Source organism: Hipposideros armiger, unplaced genomic scaffold, assembly GCF_001890085.2.
Source record: "Hipposideros armiger isolate ML-2016 unplaced genomic scaffold, ASM189008v1 scaffold_290, whole genome shotgun sequence".
Lineage (NCBI taxonomy): Eukaryota > Metazoa > Chordata > Mammalia > Chiroptera > Hipposideridae > Hipposideros > Hipposideros armiger.
The window spans coordinates 660,668-678,008 of NW_017731640.1; the positions used below are offsets into that span (position 1 = coordinate 660,668).

At 55.7% G+C, this 17,341-nt stretch overlaps 1 protein-coding gene across 3 annotated transcripts in view; it reads right to left on the reverse strand.

Moving 5' to 3' along the window:
- Positions 1–17,341, reverse strand: part of NEK6 (NIMA related kinase 6) — a 50,397-nt gene that overhangs the window by 8,528 nt on the left and 24,528 nt on the right. For all 3 annotated transcript variants that reach the window (XM_019658824.1, XM_019658825.1, XM_019658823.1), the window contains exons 6-8: positions 14,244–14,352; positions 13,285–13,392; positions 2,850–2,944 (exon numbers count right to left, since the gene is read on the reverse strand). In XM_019658824.1, the coding sequence (XP_019514369.1) occupies positions 2,850–2,944; positions 13,285–13,392; positions 14,244–14,352 (312 nt within the window). The remainder of the gene's footprint in view (positions 1–2,849; positions 2,945–13,284; positions 13,393–14,243; positions 14,353–17,341) is intronic.

Below are 17,341 nucleotides of genomic sequence, written 5' to 3' on the forward strand. Positions count from 1 at the left end.
CAGCCTGCTGGGCGCCTCCACGGGGCGTGCTGGGTAATGAAAATAAAGCACGGGGCCTTCCAACACCGTCAGGCTCGGGCATCTCTGCTGGGAGCTCCCTTGAGCTGAGGGGGAGCTGTGAAGTCACTTCCTTCCCCTCACAGGGGCTCTGGGCAGAGGCCCTGTCTCTCTCTCCACCAGGGTCACGCCTTCCCCGGTGGCTAAGAAGGTAGAGGCCCTGGCGCCTGCCCACAGGAGGGCGAGCTTTGACAGAGAGCCTGGGGATCCGGACCTGTCTTTGTCGCTTCCTTGCTCTGTGACCCCGGGAGGTCTATCCACCTCTCTGAGCCTGTTTCCTCCCTTACAGCGGCTGGGACCCATCTGCTGTGATTCTCGTGATTCACTCCAGCAGGTGCTGCTCCAGCTGCTGAGTCGTGTGGCATGTTTCTCCTATGCTGACCTCTTCAAGACAGGTCCCACCTGGCACCTACCCCTGAGGGCACAGGCCAGATGTAGTGCTTTGTGGTGCCTCCTCACTAGCCGTGGGTCAACATCAGTATCTTAAGGTGACCTCAGGAGGTCCTTGGGGACATCTGGATGCCCAGGAAAAGGGGGTGTGGTGGGCTGAATAATGGCCCCTAAAGAGGTCTGCGTCCTAATCTCTGGAGCCTCTGAATGTGCACCTTATATAACAAAAGGGATTCGGGGGTGTGTGATTAAATTAGGGTTCCCCAGGTGGGAGGTTATCCCTGGTGATCCAGGTGGGCCCCAAATGTAACCGCTAGTGTCCTTATAAGAGGGAAGCAGAGGGACATCTGACTACAGAGGAGGAGTTATGTCGACGGAGTGATATGAGATGGAGTCATGAGCCTAGGACTGTAGGTGGGAGGAGAAACCAGCCCTGATGTCACCTTGCCTTAGGTCCAGTGAAACTGATTTTGGACTTCTGGCTTCCAGGATGGTAAGGGAATAATGTTATGTTGAGTGAAACCATCAACTTTGTGGTCACCTGTTCCAGTAGCCCTGGGAAACCAAAAAGGGGCTTTGATCCTTCCAGCTCTGGCTGACGCTCAGGGAAAGGCAGGCCTGTCCCCATTAGGGCAGGTTTTCTCTGGCTCTGTGTTGTCACCTCAGGCCCCAGGCCACCCTGGCCCAGGTGTGCTCCCCTAGGGCTGCACTGAATCCTCAGACAAGGTCTGGAGTGGGTGGGGGAGCCTCAGTCACAGCTCGTAGGCTGGCCCCCTGGAACACACCACAGGGTGTGCAGCGGGGGCTCCGGTCGTGTCTGCAGGACGTTCCCTTCCAATTACCAAGCCCTGGGCTCAGATGCGTCTCCCTTCCTGTCTGCTGGGAAAACATCTGCTTTCACTTCCCCGCAGGGCTCAGGGAGTATGGAGAGGGGTGGCAGAGCCCATGCCGCCTATCATCCTCGGAGGGACTGGCCACGGCCGGCCACGGCAGCCATGCAAGCCCCATTCTGTGGGAGGCCCAGGGCCATTAGGTTGAGATCAGTGCCCGCTGTCCCTGAGGACGTCAGTGCCCGCAGGACTTGACTGATTGATTTCATTGACTTTCCACTGCCGATATGTCCCTCCCAGGCTGCAAGCTGCGTGGCCCCACACACTGCCAACAAATAAATCAACCCAGCGAATCAGAGCCTCCATGCTGGGGAGCCACTAACGTGGATGCTGCCTTGTCAGACATGCGTGAAAGCGCTCAAGACGAGGACTCAGAAGGCCTCCTGGCCCAGAATCCACCCAGGCAGGTGCCGTGGGCCTGCGCAGGCTGCCTCTGCCTCCAGGAGCCGACAAAGGCGGGGACAGGGAGCTGGGCTGGCATGAGCACAGGGGGCCAGCTGCCATCCTCCCACCAGCCCTGGGGACATGGGTACCCATCTCACCCTGGTCAGCCTGCATCTCTGTTGGTTTATGTTTGGAGACCCTCATGGTTCACAGAGCAGGACATGGCCTACGGAAATCCCAAACGCAGAATGGAAAAATAAGGACCCAGGAACAGTGTTCACGAGGGCAGGAGGACAAAGCTGAGATCTCCACATGGACAGGAGCCAAAGCACTTTGGCTTCCCTCTGACCAAAGCAAAAAGGGAAGGGTGGCCGGCTGCAGAGCCTCACTGCCAGAGGCGGCAGCAAACACCAACCGCTGGGCCTGCACTGGGTCAGCGGGCTTGCGGACAGCGAGGAGGGACAAACAACGCTTCCAAGATCTGCCCTGCATTGCCCGAGGGCCTTCTCTGAGCCAGCCACCATCCACAAGTGTGACGCCATTTTATACTTGGGGCAACTAGGGCTCCCAGTGGGGGTGCTGACTTGCCCTGGGGCCATCAGCGGGTGAGTGGGGAGCTGAGCTTTGAACTCAGGTCCTTTTGACCAATGTCTGGGCCCACACCAGGACCCTGTGTCTCTCTCACCCAAATTCCACGGACACACACACACACACACACACACACACACACACACACGGCTGAACAAAATCGGCCTGATTAGCAGGGAAACTCAGGCAGGGGAAGCTGCGGATGTGGGGCAACCAGACCACCCGCCTGTGTTCCTTCCATCACACAAGCAGACACTGGACTCCCTGTCTGCTTCTAGTCTGACTCTCTTCCAGATCTGAGCAACCCAAGAGAGAGACAGCACCCAGCCTGCCACGGGCCACCCCTCCAACAACCTCCTCCCGCCCAGCACTGCTAATCAGACAGACATTGGGCCAAGTGGGGTGAAGGACAGGATCCGGATGGTACCGATGCCACAAGCGGACGTCACGCATCCCTGAGTTGCCGCCCTGAGCTGGCGGGGTGAACACTGCCCCGGCTGGGCTGCCGCCGCACACGCCCTGCCAGACCGCCGAGCTCACCTCGTACAGCAGACAGCCCAGAGACCAGATGTCGGACTTGAAGTTGTAGCCGGTCTCGTGGATCCTCTCCGGTGACATGTAGTACGGCGTCCCCACTGCAACACAGCAAGCGGGTGAGTGCTTATGACGCATGCGCATGGGGGAGGGGGGCAAGGGGGCTGGAGAGAGACCCCCCCCCCTCAGTTTCACTGGGACCCTGGGCGGCCCCTCTCCCTCTCCTCCTGTCCCCTCTTCTTTCAAATGGGAGGGCTGGGCCAGATTGGGGGTTCCCACGCTGGTAGGGCACTAAAAGCCCCTGGCGACAGGGACCCACAACGCCCTGAGAGTCCGTCTCACGGCTGGGCAGCTGGGGATTGGTGTTTCTGCCAACAGGCCAGGGGAGTGGGACGCAGCAGCCAGGCTCTGGGCAGCAACCGACCAAATGTCCTTTTAGGTGGTTGCTTGAACCCCGGGAGAGCCCAGACAAGGCTCTCCACGGTGAGAAAGCCACCGCTCTTAAGGTTGAGCAAGCATGTCACGTGTGCTAGCTCGTCTGTGTTCCTAACAGTCCCGTGAGGAGGCACCCCCATTTTACAGATGGGGAAACAGGCTCAGAAAAGCAGCAGGGCTGGGCTCAAACCCAGATCTTCAGGCTCCAGAAATGGAGCTCTTAGCCACCACCTTGAGCTGGCACCATCGGGCACGTCCAGATTTGGGGTTGCCCGAGATTTCTTAAACAGGGCAGAAAAGACACTAACTATAAAAGAAAAGATCAATACACTGGACTTGATTAAAATTAGGAACTTCAGTTTAACCAAAAAAACTGTTTAGAGAGGTCAAAGGCACAGCCTGAGAGGAAACAGTGTCAACACATATGTCCAACAATGGCCTCATAGACAGAATCCATTTGAAAACTTCTGAAAATCAATAAGTAAAAGACAACCCCCTCCCTCAAGTTAGCAAACAACTTGAAGGGGGACTTCACAAAGAGGATATCCAAATGGCCGATAAGCACAGGAAACTACATTATTTTTCTCATTACTCATCAGAGCCACGCAAATTAAAGACAGAGTGAAGTACCACCACCCACCGCCTGAACAGTTCAAGTTAAAAAGACTGAGATGGACCAAGGTTGGTGAGGCATGGAGCACTGGAACCCTTACAATCCACTCCTAGGTATACGCCCAACAGAAATAAGTGCTTCTGTCCATCCAGAGACGTGATTGACAATGTGCAAAGTGGCTTTATTTGTAATAGTCAGAAACTGGAAACAAATGTCAATCAGCAACAGAATGGATAGACTGATAATGTGGTCTGTTTACACAATGGAATACTAAACCGCCATGAACAAGAACAAACCTCAGGTACATGCCACAAAATAGATCAATCTCCCAGACATGATGGTGAGTGAAAGCAGCCAGGCACAAAAGAGCACATGCTATGATTCCATTTTTATCAAGATCAGGAAAAACTGCTCGATGGGGCAGTTATCAGGAAAGGGCATGAGGGGAGCTTTACTGTTTATATATCACATCTCCATTAAAAAGCAGAGGGGGCAGACTTTTAAAGATCTGGAAATATGCAAAGATGGGAAGATTTCCTGATAGGAGGTGAGCTCCCCATCACCAGAGGCATGCAAGCTACAGCAGAAGGGCTGATTTGGAAGGGCTGAGGACGGGCCCAGGAATCTGGATTTGTAACTAGAGATTTGTAACCTGAGATTCTGATCTCAGTGCATTTGGAGGATGATTGTTCTGGAGGCTTTAGGACCTGATTTTAAACGTTGCTATACAGAGGACATTTTCAGTGGCCTAGAGATACCATGTGACGGTGACAGTGATTGCTGCTGTCCTGGCCAAAGTCTGTGTGGGGAGCTGGAATCCAGCATGGCAGAGGCAGAGGCTGAGCCTGAGATGTGGCTTAGGCCCCTAGAAGGAGGGATGTCCAACACCACAGAAACACACGAGGCCTTGCATTGAGCGGACCTGGAAAGCTTCAGGATTTCATGGACCAAAGATGTTTTAGAGCAACTAAATTTTGCCAAGTAAGGGTGTTAAAAAAATACAAAACCCCAACTACCATTTAGTGTCGCTATTATTTTAAAAAGAGAAGACAGTTTGACCCTCGAATAAGAGAAAACTCAATCTCAACATCCAGGACAATCCTTTACATCAAAAAACGTTTACTAAAGCTGTTAGAAAACTTGATCTTGTTTTTCTCATGGCATTGGAGGTACATGCGACATTCTGTCACACCCAACTTGTCGCGGCCAGGAAGTGTGGGGGGAATTCCTGCTCTGGGCTCCCAGGAGGCAGGACCTTGTTTACCAAAGAGCCCAGGGCAGGTCACAGCTGGTGCCTAATAAACATCTACTCATTGAGTCAATGAATCCATCCACAAGTTATCAAATAGCAAACAGTCGGTGTTCACACTCTTTCTTGCATTGTGAACTGATGGCTGCCAGAGAAGGGCTGCCTGATTATTGCCTTATCAGGACACCAAGCACCCTTTGATGGCAATAATCCCTGAACAAGGACAGCAGCCATCACTTAAATACATGGTTTGAGAACTGTGTCATCGTACATGCATACTTCATGGCTGAAATCAGGGGCTAATTGCTTATGCAGCAGAAAGAGCTGTCAGTCAGCGTATGAATCCATGTGGGATTCTATAAGGAGACTGTGACTCCCTGTAGCAGCCCCTTGTATATTTTGGTCACGAGGGAGCAAAATGACAATGAACGGGCAAGTGTGAAATGGATGACTTGTCATATCCAAACCACAGGGTGACATCCAAACAGTTCTCAGTTAACAGCGGGAACCTCAGACCAAACTGGAAGTGATTCCAGCGCCCAGGGTGCTGTGGATGGACGTGCCTAGGAGGCGATAACCGTCCCCCACAATCAACAGCCACTTGGGGCTGACAGGGGACACACAGAGATAGCAGGAGCAATGGGGGGAGATCAGAGGCCCGGTCCTCAATGAGGGACAGCAGTGTCCACTGTCTGGCTGCATGGCACCCCTAAGATCCCCCGTCAAGCCCCCTGCTGACTGGGAGTGTGGATTGGTCCTGACCCCTCTTGCCACCCTCAGTTTAGGTCCGCCTGGGCCTCTATAGGAGGAACTCTGGGGAGATGACCTGCAGAGTGGCCAGGCTTTGGCCTGGGGCTGCCTTGGCCAAGCCCACCTGAAAGTGAAGGCTTTGCATGCTTGGCCCCTGCTTGAGTACTCTCCCCGCGCCCCCCATTACCCCCCTCACCTCCCCTCAGCCCCAACCCCAGTCTGTTCTCCAGTTCACCTCTGTGCCTTTGCCTCCTGGTGAGCTCCTTTAAGGTCCAGTTAAAGTACCCCTCCCCCTAGCCAGTGAGTGCTTCGCTGCTCAGCGGCGCCTGGGCATTTGGTTTGTCCCTCTGTTCTGTCACCGTTTTCTCCCTCTGTTGGGGCTCTAGATCCTCCGCCCCGTAAGTCTTGGGGCACATGGGAAAGAAAGGAAAGAGAGTGCACCTTTCCCTCTGTCTACCTCTTCACTGTTCTTCCTGCTTTTCCCTGTTTCCCTTGGTGTAAGGGAGAAAAGGCAAACACCCAAATATAATTTGGACTTTCTTCTAAGATCCAGTGCTGCAATGCCATCAATCCAGACATCCATCAGTTTGTCCATCCATCCATCCATCCATCCATCCATAATCTACTCATTTATCCATCCACTCAGCAGCCTATCTGTCCATCCATCCATCTATAATTGTCCATTCATCATCAGTCCATCCATCCATCCATCCATCCATCCATCCATCCATCCATCCATCCGTATCCAATGTTAACGGAGCCCTGATGTTGTGCTGGGCCGTCCCAGGAGTGGGCCCCTCAGGAGGTAGTGAGTTGCATGTTCGAGGAAGTGTCTAGATTCTAGACTCTAGAAGGAGCCAGTCGATCAAGGGGAGGCTGCACTGATCAGTGGCTGCAGCTGAATGCCCTGGAGGGGCTCATTAAAAACCTCGCTCCCCACCCCCCCCCCCAGACCTGTGGGACCAGAACCTCCAGGGCCGGCACCTGGACACCTGCATCTCTTACAAGCTCCCGGGAAGTCCTGGTGTGTGGTACAGTCTGAGAGGAGCTGCGCAGGGCCTCACCCACCCGTCAGTCTTTCAGATGCTCAGACACATCAGTGGAACAAATGGATTTGTGAAGCGTTAACTGAGGGACATTTGCGCCATCCTTGCCTGGCATTAGGTCCTGGCATCCCAGCCTCTGGCCGATTCTCCAGTCCCCTGACCCGAGGAAGGGGCTCCTCCACTTTGGTCTGTAAGTCTCAAAGTTGGGGTGCTCTGCCTCATTAAAGGGGTCCTCAACTTGTTTCAGGGGTGTACAAAGCTTCAGGGGGTGAACACAGCACCTCCTTCCTGTTTTGCCAGCATCCCCTGGGAATAAGTTGGTAACGCCCGATTTTTATACGACAACAGATACTCAAACATTATGAAGCATAATGCACAACTTGCGTGAGTTTTAAAGATAAGATGAGAGACTTCAAAGAAGTTCCAAGCTTGCAGCGGGCCCTGGAGGATGTGTCCCCAAGCCTCAGGGGAGTAGTAGTGGCTCTGGGGAGGGGTGGGAGAAGCTGGCAGGAGGAGCTGCCTGGAAGGCCATGCCCGGCCCGGTCCCTTGTCCTGGCCCAGGGGGTCCTCTGTGGGCACTTCCCGCTGGCAAAGCAGCAGCACGGTATGACAGAGATGCTCAGACGCAGAGACAGCACAGCCTGGGTCTCAAATCCCCTTCCAGCAATCTCCCCATCAGATCTGCTAGCTTGAGGCTCCCGCCTCTACTCCCTCTCCTCTCAGTGGGGGACCAAGCTCTGCATATGAAAGACGAGCCTAAGAAAGCCTGACCTTCCCGCGTCTTTACCTAGAACGCCCAGATTTCAAACCGGGCCGATATCAGAGGAGAACGCGGGACCTCAAAGCGGAGGCTGATTAAAGGGGCCCCCGCTTCCCGGAGATGCGCCACTCCTGTCAAAACAAACTTTGCTGGGGTTTGAAATGCTCGTGGTGTTTGAAACATGTTCATTAGCTGTGAAAAAGGCAAAGATTTCACATGAAGGAGAGGCTGGCGTCTGTGGTGTTGAAAATGGTGGTGCTGAAAATGGTGGTGTTTTAAATGGCTGGAGAAACGTGGTGTCCTGGTTGACATCCACAGGGGAACTCGGGGTGAATCCTGGATGGCACAGGCTGGGCTGTGGACGATGGGGAGCAGCGCCCACCCGGTCTGACCCTGCTCCAGCCACTCACCAGCAGACAACTGAACTCCCCCCCCCTTAGCTTCGGTTTCCCCATCGGTGAGATGGAGGGGTTGAGCGCAATGGTCCCTGGGGTTCCCCACCCCCACTTTGGAGCCCTGGATGTGCACGCTGAAGGGCTCTGAGAAGGCCCCGCTGCCCAGAGACCCCGGGAGGGAGAGGGTGACCGAAGGGAAGGAGGGCTGAGGGTGGCGGAGAGCACCGGAAGCAGCAAGGAGGCTCTGGAACCCACAGACGAGCTCCCTGAGCGTGGGGCAGTGTGACCGGCACTTTCTTCTCTACATAACCCAGTCCTGCGACACTCCCTGCGACACTCCCTCCCTCCCCAGCCCCAACACCCAGCCAGCCCCACATCCTGAGGGAGTCCCCTCTCCTCTGTCCCCCAGTCCACTGCCGCAGCAGCCCCATCTGGCCTTTCCTGTCCTGCCCATCCCCACCGCTTAAATGAATTACCAGCTGACCCCATGCTGAGCTACACTCGGTCCTCAGGAGAAGCAGCGAGGTTGGGAAAACATTGTACTTTTATCAGCGTTCACTTAATTTCAGATTGTTTACATGCCTACAAAAAATATCTGCCTATTTCTAATTCCCACACGAGCGAGTAGCTGTAACAAATGTGACAATCAGGTGGCTCGATTCTTCAACTCCACACAGCACCCTGTTTCCAGGTGTAGGGGTCTCATCCAAGGTGGTGCAGGGCGTCTCGGATGGAAAACTGGTCTATGGCCACACCTTGGCATCACGCCCACCCTCCCCCACCACCCCGTGGGCAGCACAAAGGTGCTCACCTCACTGCCCTGGGCTTCCTCCTCTGACAACCTGCTCTGCGATGCCTGCCGCCCCCAGGTGGCTAGAGCGCCAACCCAGGTCATACCGGGGAGGTGATTATTGGAACAGGGCTCCGTTCCTGGTGAAAACTCTACATGGATTTTCCCTCCAGGCCGTAAGTTCCAGAGGCCAGGGGCCTTCCCGGCGAGCAGCCCCAGGGCCTGACACAAAGCCTTCCTGAGTGAATGCATGAACAAGTGGGCAAGCTGTAAGTTGTATCCTAGGCCTGATGGAGTCCTCATTTGCAGTCCCCTGGAGACCCGCCCCTTCCTTCTCTGGCACCAGCTTGTCTTAGGTTCTAAGTTTGTGCCTCTGGAAATGCCGGGAATGTGGCAGACAAGGCAGCCAGGTGTGACCTCTCAGGACCTTCTACTCAGATGTCAACACTCAGAACCTCAATCTACCTGCTGAAGCAGGTTTTCTGGGCCAGTTGTTCCCAGGTGTCCTGGGCTGCTGGGATGGATAGGAGGAGGCCCACGGATGCATCTCTTTGTGACCACACTGGTAGGGTTCCCAGGGATGCTTGGCTCTGAGGACCATCTACCCACTTGGCAAAGGGTCCATGGGGCCCACCTGGTGCCAGGCATGGGCACGCTCATGCTGGCACTCGACAAGAAAAGGAAGCCCCATCCTCCTTCTCCATGGCCCAGGACAAGCCCCAGGGCCCACTTGGCCCACGGCTGTGAGGTTGGATGGGCTCCTCCCACCCCCAGTGTTCAGGCACTCGGTGCTCTGGGAGTTCCTGCACCCAGGGCGCTCGTCAGGACCCAAGCCCACTTCCCAGAATGCTGCGGGCTTGTGCCTGGAGAGGAACTGACACCCCGAGGACTCCAGTGCCCACTCGCCAGGCGACTACAGGAATGTGGTCTCCCTTCTCGGAGCCTCAGTTTCCTCATCTGTCAAATGGAGATAGTAAGGCTTGGTGGGATAATTTTTTAAAAAGCAAAAAGTTTTCCAAACATCTTTTAAGCCTTGTCTTCTTTGTTAACTCACCTCTCTGGTGAGTTCAATGACTGCAGAAAACTGAAGTAAACAGCAACCCTGGGAGGGGCTGAGGTGGCCCTAGGGCCCCAGGGGCACTGGGCTCCTCAGTGCAGTTTTGTCACAGAGCCCAGCACTGTGCTTGCACACAGTGGGCCCTCAGGAGAGGGTTCTACCAGTCCCATACCATGCCACCCTGGGACTGACTGTGTCTGTCCCCTCACAGGTCTGGGGGCACCCTGAAATCAGGGAAGGCTGCCTAATCTTATGTCCCCTGCACCCAGACCAAGGAAGGGAGGAGGAAGGAATTTATGCTCTGTCACCAGGCCAGTGGTTGGCGGCTTAGGAAAGCCAGCATGCCCTGACCGCTGTATCTGATGGAGGTCACCCCCAGCCAGACCTGTCTGCCCAGCCCCAAGAGGTGGTGTGAGGTCCTGCACAGTCCTGGGTGTGAGCTGGCCTCACCTGCCACCCCTGATCTCAGCCCGAGGCCGCCCTGTCACCACTGCTGAGAGAGCAGGGCCTGCTCTCCCAGCCCCACAATTTGTCTTGCAGCTGCTGCCGTTGCTTGGAGCGAGACACTTGCTTGTAGCTTGTGAGCTGTGTATAGGCAAATCTTTCATTTTTCTTTCATTATGCCGGCGTGTACTGTCACTTAATTTTTATGTATGCAATCCTTCCTGACAAATATGATCTGCTGCCTGGTAATTCGTCTGACGCTCATTCTGTTCCTCGCTCTAATTACGGCTCCTATTCCTGACACCGAGGCAGCCGCTCTGCCACTGCTGGGTACCGCACCTGTCAGCCTGGCCATGGCATGACTAATGCCCTTTCATGCCAGCCCCATGTTAGCAAATACAGAGGCAGGGTGAGGCAGGGGGAGATGGGATTTGCATAAGTCCAGCCGTGGGTCAGCAGCCCAGGAAAGGAAGTGGTTGCCGGGGCAACGTGGCTGCCACCACAGCACCCCCACATAGTAGGTGCACACAGATGGGGCGGATGCATAATTCATACCCATGCACCCCCGGCACTCTTCCTGAGTCACGATGCAATGGCAACTACTTCACTCTCTTGCCGCACCAAACGTGTGTGCAAGACTTGGTCAGCTGTTTGCAGAACCTCGCTGTGGAAAGAGGGTCTTTCTCTTGCCTCTTGGAGATGTCAGGCCCTGGGCTCTGGCTCTGTGCTGTCACCATCTTGGAGCCTGGTCCTCGGTTCCGGGAGCATGTCCTGGACTCGGGCACATGGCCCCAGGGGGCCGGGTCAGCTGCTTGGAGGCCTTGGGAAGAGCCCAGCTTCCGCAGGCGGCCTTTCCCAAGTTCCAGCTCCTTCTCATTAATATAATAAGTGCAGCAGTCCAAGTCAATAAACTGACGCTGTCGGATGAGCCCGTATTCCTGCCCGTTCGTAATGATGTGATCTTAACCGGCTCTGACGAGTGCCGCAGTCTTCTCCCAGGCGGGACCGAGAAGGGCTGCGACCTGACTGACAGGGGACAGGAGGCAGTGGCTTTAACTCTTCCCTTTGACGGTTTCTCTTGAGTTTTTGGCCTTTTTGAAGCTCTTAAACCACAGAAGTAAATAGTCCCAAATTGACACACTGATTTTCACAAAGAGAAGGGTTTGGGAAAGGCAAGGTGTCCTCCCAGAAGCAGGAGTTGGTGGCTGGGCTCCGGGAGGAGGTCCAGCATTATCTTCCAAGGGCCCCGACTCTGATCTTCTGGGGGAAATGTGGGCTGTGCTGGGAGAAGCCTGCATTTGAGTCCTGGCTCTGCCACTACTTAACTGAGAAGAAATGACACTCAAGCTCCCTGGATTTCAGATTTGTCCTATGCACCAGGGAAGGATCCTGTAAACCCTCATGGCTCTCTGAGGTGTGAACAGTGTCATAAACTCATGGGATGGCCAGTCCTTGCACAGCCTTTCCTTGTGAACTAACAAAAGATCAACTATGTGCCCACTGTCCTCCAAGGTCAGATGGGGAGGAGAATTTTCAAAGTAACTCCTTCCACACACACACATGCACACTCACACATGCACGCATGCACACTCACACTCCACACACTCATGACAGCACACACGCACACTCACACAAATGCACACACACGCACATTCACACACAACACATGCACACACTCCTGTAAGCAGCTCGGAGCTGTTGATCTTGAGAGTTAGCACATTTCTCCTGATGGTGTGCTGTATCCTGAGAGCCTCTAAGCCATGGAGACCTGTATGAAGAGTGACAGTTTCCACCAGGAAAGTGTTTCTTCCAGAAAGCACCTCCACCGTCAGCGCACGGTGTACTCACAGCATGCCGCAGGCACTTGGGGTCAGAGGATGGGAGACACGGGCTGGGACTGGGGAGTGGGGTGGAGACTAATGGAGAACAGAGCAGTTTTCAATGGAGGAGTTCACGGTGCACAGGGAGGGGGGCCTAGGAGCACCTTTCTCTGCAGACGCCACCCTAAAGAGCCGGAGACTGGCTTCTGGAAAGGAAGATGGCCCTGGCCCGCCTCTGAAACATTCCCAGACGGCCCTGGTTAAATGCTGATACGCGCTGTAATGCACATGGGATCCTCTGTCCACGTCCAACTGGTGGGAGGGGGGCGGGGGGCTTTGCTGGCTTCTCTATTCCAGCTAAATTCAAAATTCTCCATGGCCCATCGTTCCAAGTTTTGCATTCAGTTACCCAGCCAGCATATGGGTTCTGAAGCTTGCCACCGCTTCACGTGACCCAAAACACACATCCAGCCTCTCTCTTCCCAAGCCCAGTTCTTAACACTGCCTGGGATGGTGCCCACCCACTGAGCCCGGCATTCAAGGCCCAACTGCCTTCCTTGCCACCTGAGGCCCTGGGGACCCGCTCTCCAGCTCACCGCATTCCCCCTCACTGCCCTACCAACTCCATTACACCCGCCTCGGTCCGGCTGTCATGCTGCCTCCTCCTGGGTGAGCACTCGGCCCTTACAGCTTCAAAACTGGCTGTTTAAAAGCCCAAAAGTGGAAATAGCTCAAATGTTCCCCAGCAGGAAGAACAGACCAAGTGTGGCGCACCCATGTGACGGAATACTATGCAGCAATTAGCAAGGCGGAAGGACTCCGGCATGCAACGACAGAGCCACATCCCCGACTCTGCGGAGTGGGCTCAGTCATCCTTTCCTGGAAGGGGTGTGGGGAGGCCACAGCCAGGGCCCCTCGAGGCTTGGCTTACTTCCTCTGGGTCACCATTCTAAAGGGGTCAGTGAAACCTGGGGTTTAGAAAGGTGTTTTCCTGCACTAACTAACCAAAGGCACCGAGGGGACAATGTCCACATCTCCCCCTAAGGACTGGGGTCTGTTGGGGTACAGACAGGCCCCCTTACCTAGGGAGTGGGCTGCAGTGGTCTCGGAGCTGAAGAAGCGGCCCAGGCCAAGGTCGCCGAGCTTGACGACACCCGTGGCTGTGATGAACACGTTGGCAGGCTTGATGTCTGCAGGGGAAGGAGGTAAGGGTTGGTGTGGGATCAGTGCTACAGAAGGGAGAAAGGAGTCTGGGGTTGGGCAGAGTGGGGGCCCTTCAGGTGATGGGGGGCCCTGCTGTGCTCCCTCTCATGCTCACTCACTCTGAGAATTTGTGTAGCAAACAAGTGAAGGAAGCACTCAGTGTGGTAACCTGCACTGTTCCCCAGTGACGAGACCAGTGCCTCCCACACAGCGGATACTGGTAAATACAGGTGGAATGAATGAAGGAAGGAATAAGTGAAGTAACCTAGGAAGGCACCCAACACCCTTCCTTCTTCCTCACAACTCAGGATGACGTCAACTTTCAGAAATATTCCTTCGTAGGTGTCCCATTCCCTTGGCCCAGCCATCTCCTACTAAGATTTCAAAGCCCATATTAAAAGTTCCCTGCCATTCCAGGCAGCAGAGCTAGCAGCAGTACCGAAACCGGCCAACCCCACCACCCATCCTTGCTGCAACCCTCTCTACCCTGGCCCCATGGTGGCGTTGGGACTGGAGGTGATGTACTGAGCGTGGCCCGTGTTGCCTGGGGTCCATGTAACTAGCTATCTGGCGTTGGGTGCTCCCACCATGGGGAGGCACTGGGCATGAGGCATGTGTGTGCACCAAGCCCAGGGTCTTGCCACGCCCATTCTCTGACCCCGCTACGGACAGGCACGATGCTCGACACCCACTTGTCTGGGAATGGTCCACCTTCCTTAGGAATGTCCCGAGGGGCCAGGAGGAGCGGAGGGGAACGCTGCGTCCTGCAGCCCCAGGGGCACCCAGCCTCCTGCTGGTGCTGGCCCCGCAGCCCTGGGAGGGGCCGGCACACACACACCTCGGTGCATCACCCGGCGGGAGTGCATGTGCTCCACGGCGCTGCAAAGCTGCACGAAGTACTTCCACACTGTCCTCTCGGGGATGAGCCGCTTCTGCTTCTTGAAGTACTGTGGTGGGGGAGACAGACAGACAGACAGGCATAGGTGACGGGCCCAGAGGGAGGGCAGCTGCAGGGTTCTGCTCCACACGGGCCCCAGCGGGCTGCTGGAGCCTGGCCCAGTGTGGGTGGTCAGGCTGCTGAACAAATGATAAATGTGGAACCAAGGGCGCCGTGTTCACATCTCGGCTTCAGCCCAGGTTGCCCTCCGTGGTCCTCTGTCCACCCCCACAGGGTGGCCAGCTCCTGAGGGTGGGGCTGGGGACAGGCCTGGCCCAGAGTGATGGCCTGGACGGCTCTGCTGAATGGATGCCCGGTCTGCATCTTGCAGGCTGCTCTCACTCGCACTTTTTCTGGAATCTCCTGGACACGCGCCCGTGTCCTCCCCTTGCCTGATGGGGAGCTCCTTGTGGGAGGGGGCTGGCATGACGTCTCTGCCCCCAGCCCCGGCCTGGCCCACGATGGGAGCACCCAAGATGTGCTTGGAGGTTAAAACAGCTTCCCCCACTCCTCAGGGCTGGCAAATCTCAGCCCACGTGATGGTTCACAAATGCGGTAAGAACCTCAAAGAAATGGGCTTGACATTCTCAAATGGACCCCCATCTACTTTATTGACTGAAAAGCTGTATTTAATGCTCCAGAAACCAAAACAAAACAACCAAAAACCACCCAGGCTGCACTGAGTGAGTCAAAGGTCCTGGAGCGAGCAAAGCAGGAGCACGTCCCGTCCATGGTTCAGATCAGCATGTCATCCCCACCCCATCCTACCCCAGGGGCGTCTCCTGTGAGCCGGGGTGGGGAGTGGTGACTCACACCAGTAACTTGAGGACCAGGTTTTTGCTCAGGGGCTTTTGCTCCAGACCAACTATCTTTCCTCAAAGCAGCCCGAGGTGATGCCGTGGGACCCTCCATCAGGGCAGCTGCTCTTGCACAGGGAAGAAGGGGGCTGACTCAGGATGCACTCCCGGCCTGGGGAAAGGCGGCATGGGGTGGAAGGCAGGACCTGAGCGAACGTTCGCTGAGCACCTGCCTTGTGTAGACCCTGTGCTGGGCCCTAAGCAGGGATGTCTGCACCCATCTCGCAGCCAGGGAAACTGAGGGCCACACCATAGCTAGTAAGGGGCAGAATCACAGCTCAACCCCAGGCCTTCCGCCTGGAAAGCCCAAGCTCTTCACCCACTTCTAATGGCACCAGTAACCACCTGAGTGAGCTGAGAGAGAGGTTCAGGCACTTGCCCAAGGTCTGAGATTGGATCTGGGCACTTCCAACAGTGGGCAGTCACACCTGGGAGCCCCCTGGCCTGGCACTAAGGCCCTGCGAGGCTCTCCTGAGGCTCCATTCTGAGAGAGGGGCCTCATGGGTGAGCTACTCCGGGCTCCTAGCACAGACCCCCCAGCACAGGATCCCCGCTCCCCTAGGCCACCCCAGGCTTGTGAGTTGGGCCTGGCTGGAATGTTATTTACACCGTGATGTTAGATAATCCTCATTACAGCATTTAAGTGGGATGCGCACGGCTGCAAGTGGTGATTTTCTAAATGTCACGTCCTACAAGCGCCGTGTGACATTTATCAGGAAGGCGCTCAGTCTCTGGTGGGTTTCGGGGTGGCGGCAGCTCCTGGCTTCACCATCCGCCATAAATAACACCAGCACCATGGCCATGGTGGTGTTGCTTGGCCCCTGGGTTTGGGGGCCCTTGAGACGCAGGGCCTGCTGGTCAGCAGCCCTCCCAGGCCCTGCAGTTCCCACAGTGCCCTCCTCACGTATCTCTCGGGACAGGGGTAGAAACTGAGGTTCAGGGAAGGGAGAGACTTAATTTGCTCAGACATCCCTGCCCCCGACTGTCAATCCAGCCCCAGTCCACGGACTGAGGGGCTGAGGGGTCTGGGGTCTCCTGGGGATGAAGGTACCGTGCCCACCCTGTGCCCTCACTGTGGGCCACATTCCAGGGTCTCCTCTGTCATCTCTGCTCTTCCTCCTGTTCTCCCCTCCCCACCCCACCCATCCCTCCATTGGGCACAAAACAGACCATGTTTACTCCCCAGCACCAGTCTTAGAAAGCTTCTCGCTGACCTCAGGGTGAGGTCCTGAATCCTGAGCCTGGACCACAAGGTCCTGGGTCGTCTGACTGCCTCCCTCTTTCCCGGCCCCTACCCCCATCTCATCCAGTGCTCTCCTGGACCAAAGTGCTTTGTGGACCCCTGGTTTTTCATCCCACTGGGCCACTAGACTTTGGGTCTCCCCTCAGGTGTCACTTCCTCCAGGAAGCCTTTCCTGGCTCCACGGGCCCTGAACGTGGCTTATTCTCGCGGGCTCCTACATGATGATTCACGGGTCTGCCCTCCCCTTAGGGAGATCATGCTGGCAGCACCCCTAGGGGTTGGGACACAGTGGGTGCTGGGTGCATGTGTGTTTGGTGAGAGAGTGACATGTGAAGGAGAAACAGAGTGTGGGGGTGGGGGGAGAAGGGAAAACTAAGACATGATATAGCACGTCTGTCCCCATCAGGGATCTGTGTGCAGATTAACATCCCTGCAAACGCATTAATATGTCAACGAAAATATAAAAGCAGGTGATAACAGCTCAAATAATGCTGCTTCCCAGCGACACCCGTGTTCCTAAGAGCCAAATTTCAGAAGAGCAAGCACCAAGCAATATCTCAATCCCCAGTGCCTGGTGGGAAAGACAGAGAGTCCACGTCTGGCTCCGTTTGCAAGGATGGCTGGGAGCCGGGCTCCAGTGGCCCAGGCTCACTCAGGAGCTGACAGACCGGGCCTGGGGGAGGGAGGCAACGAGGACCCACAATAACGGCCTGCGGAGGTGGGTTAAGTCAGCAGGGCAGTGAGGGCCTTGAGGGAAAAGCAGGGAGCGGGGCGGTCTTGGGCCTGAGGGTCCCACTTAGAGGCTGTGCTGCCTCAGGTAGGTGACTAAATCTCTCTGAGCTTTGCTATGTGAGGAGAGTGTGGACTGTGAGTGATGCATGTGCTCAGCATGGTTATGG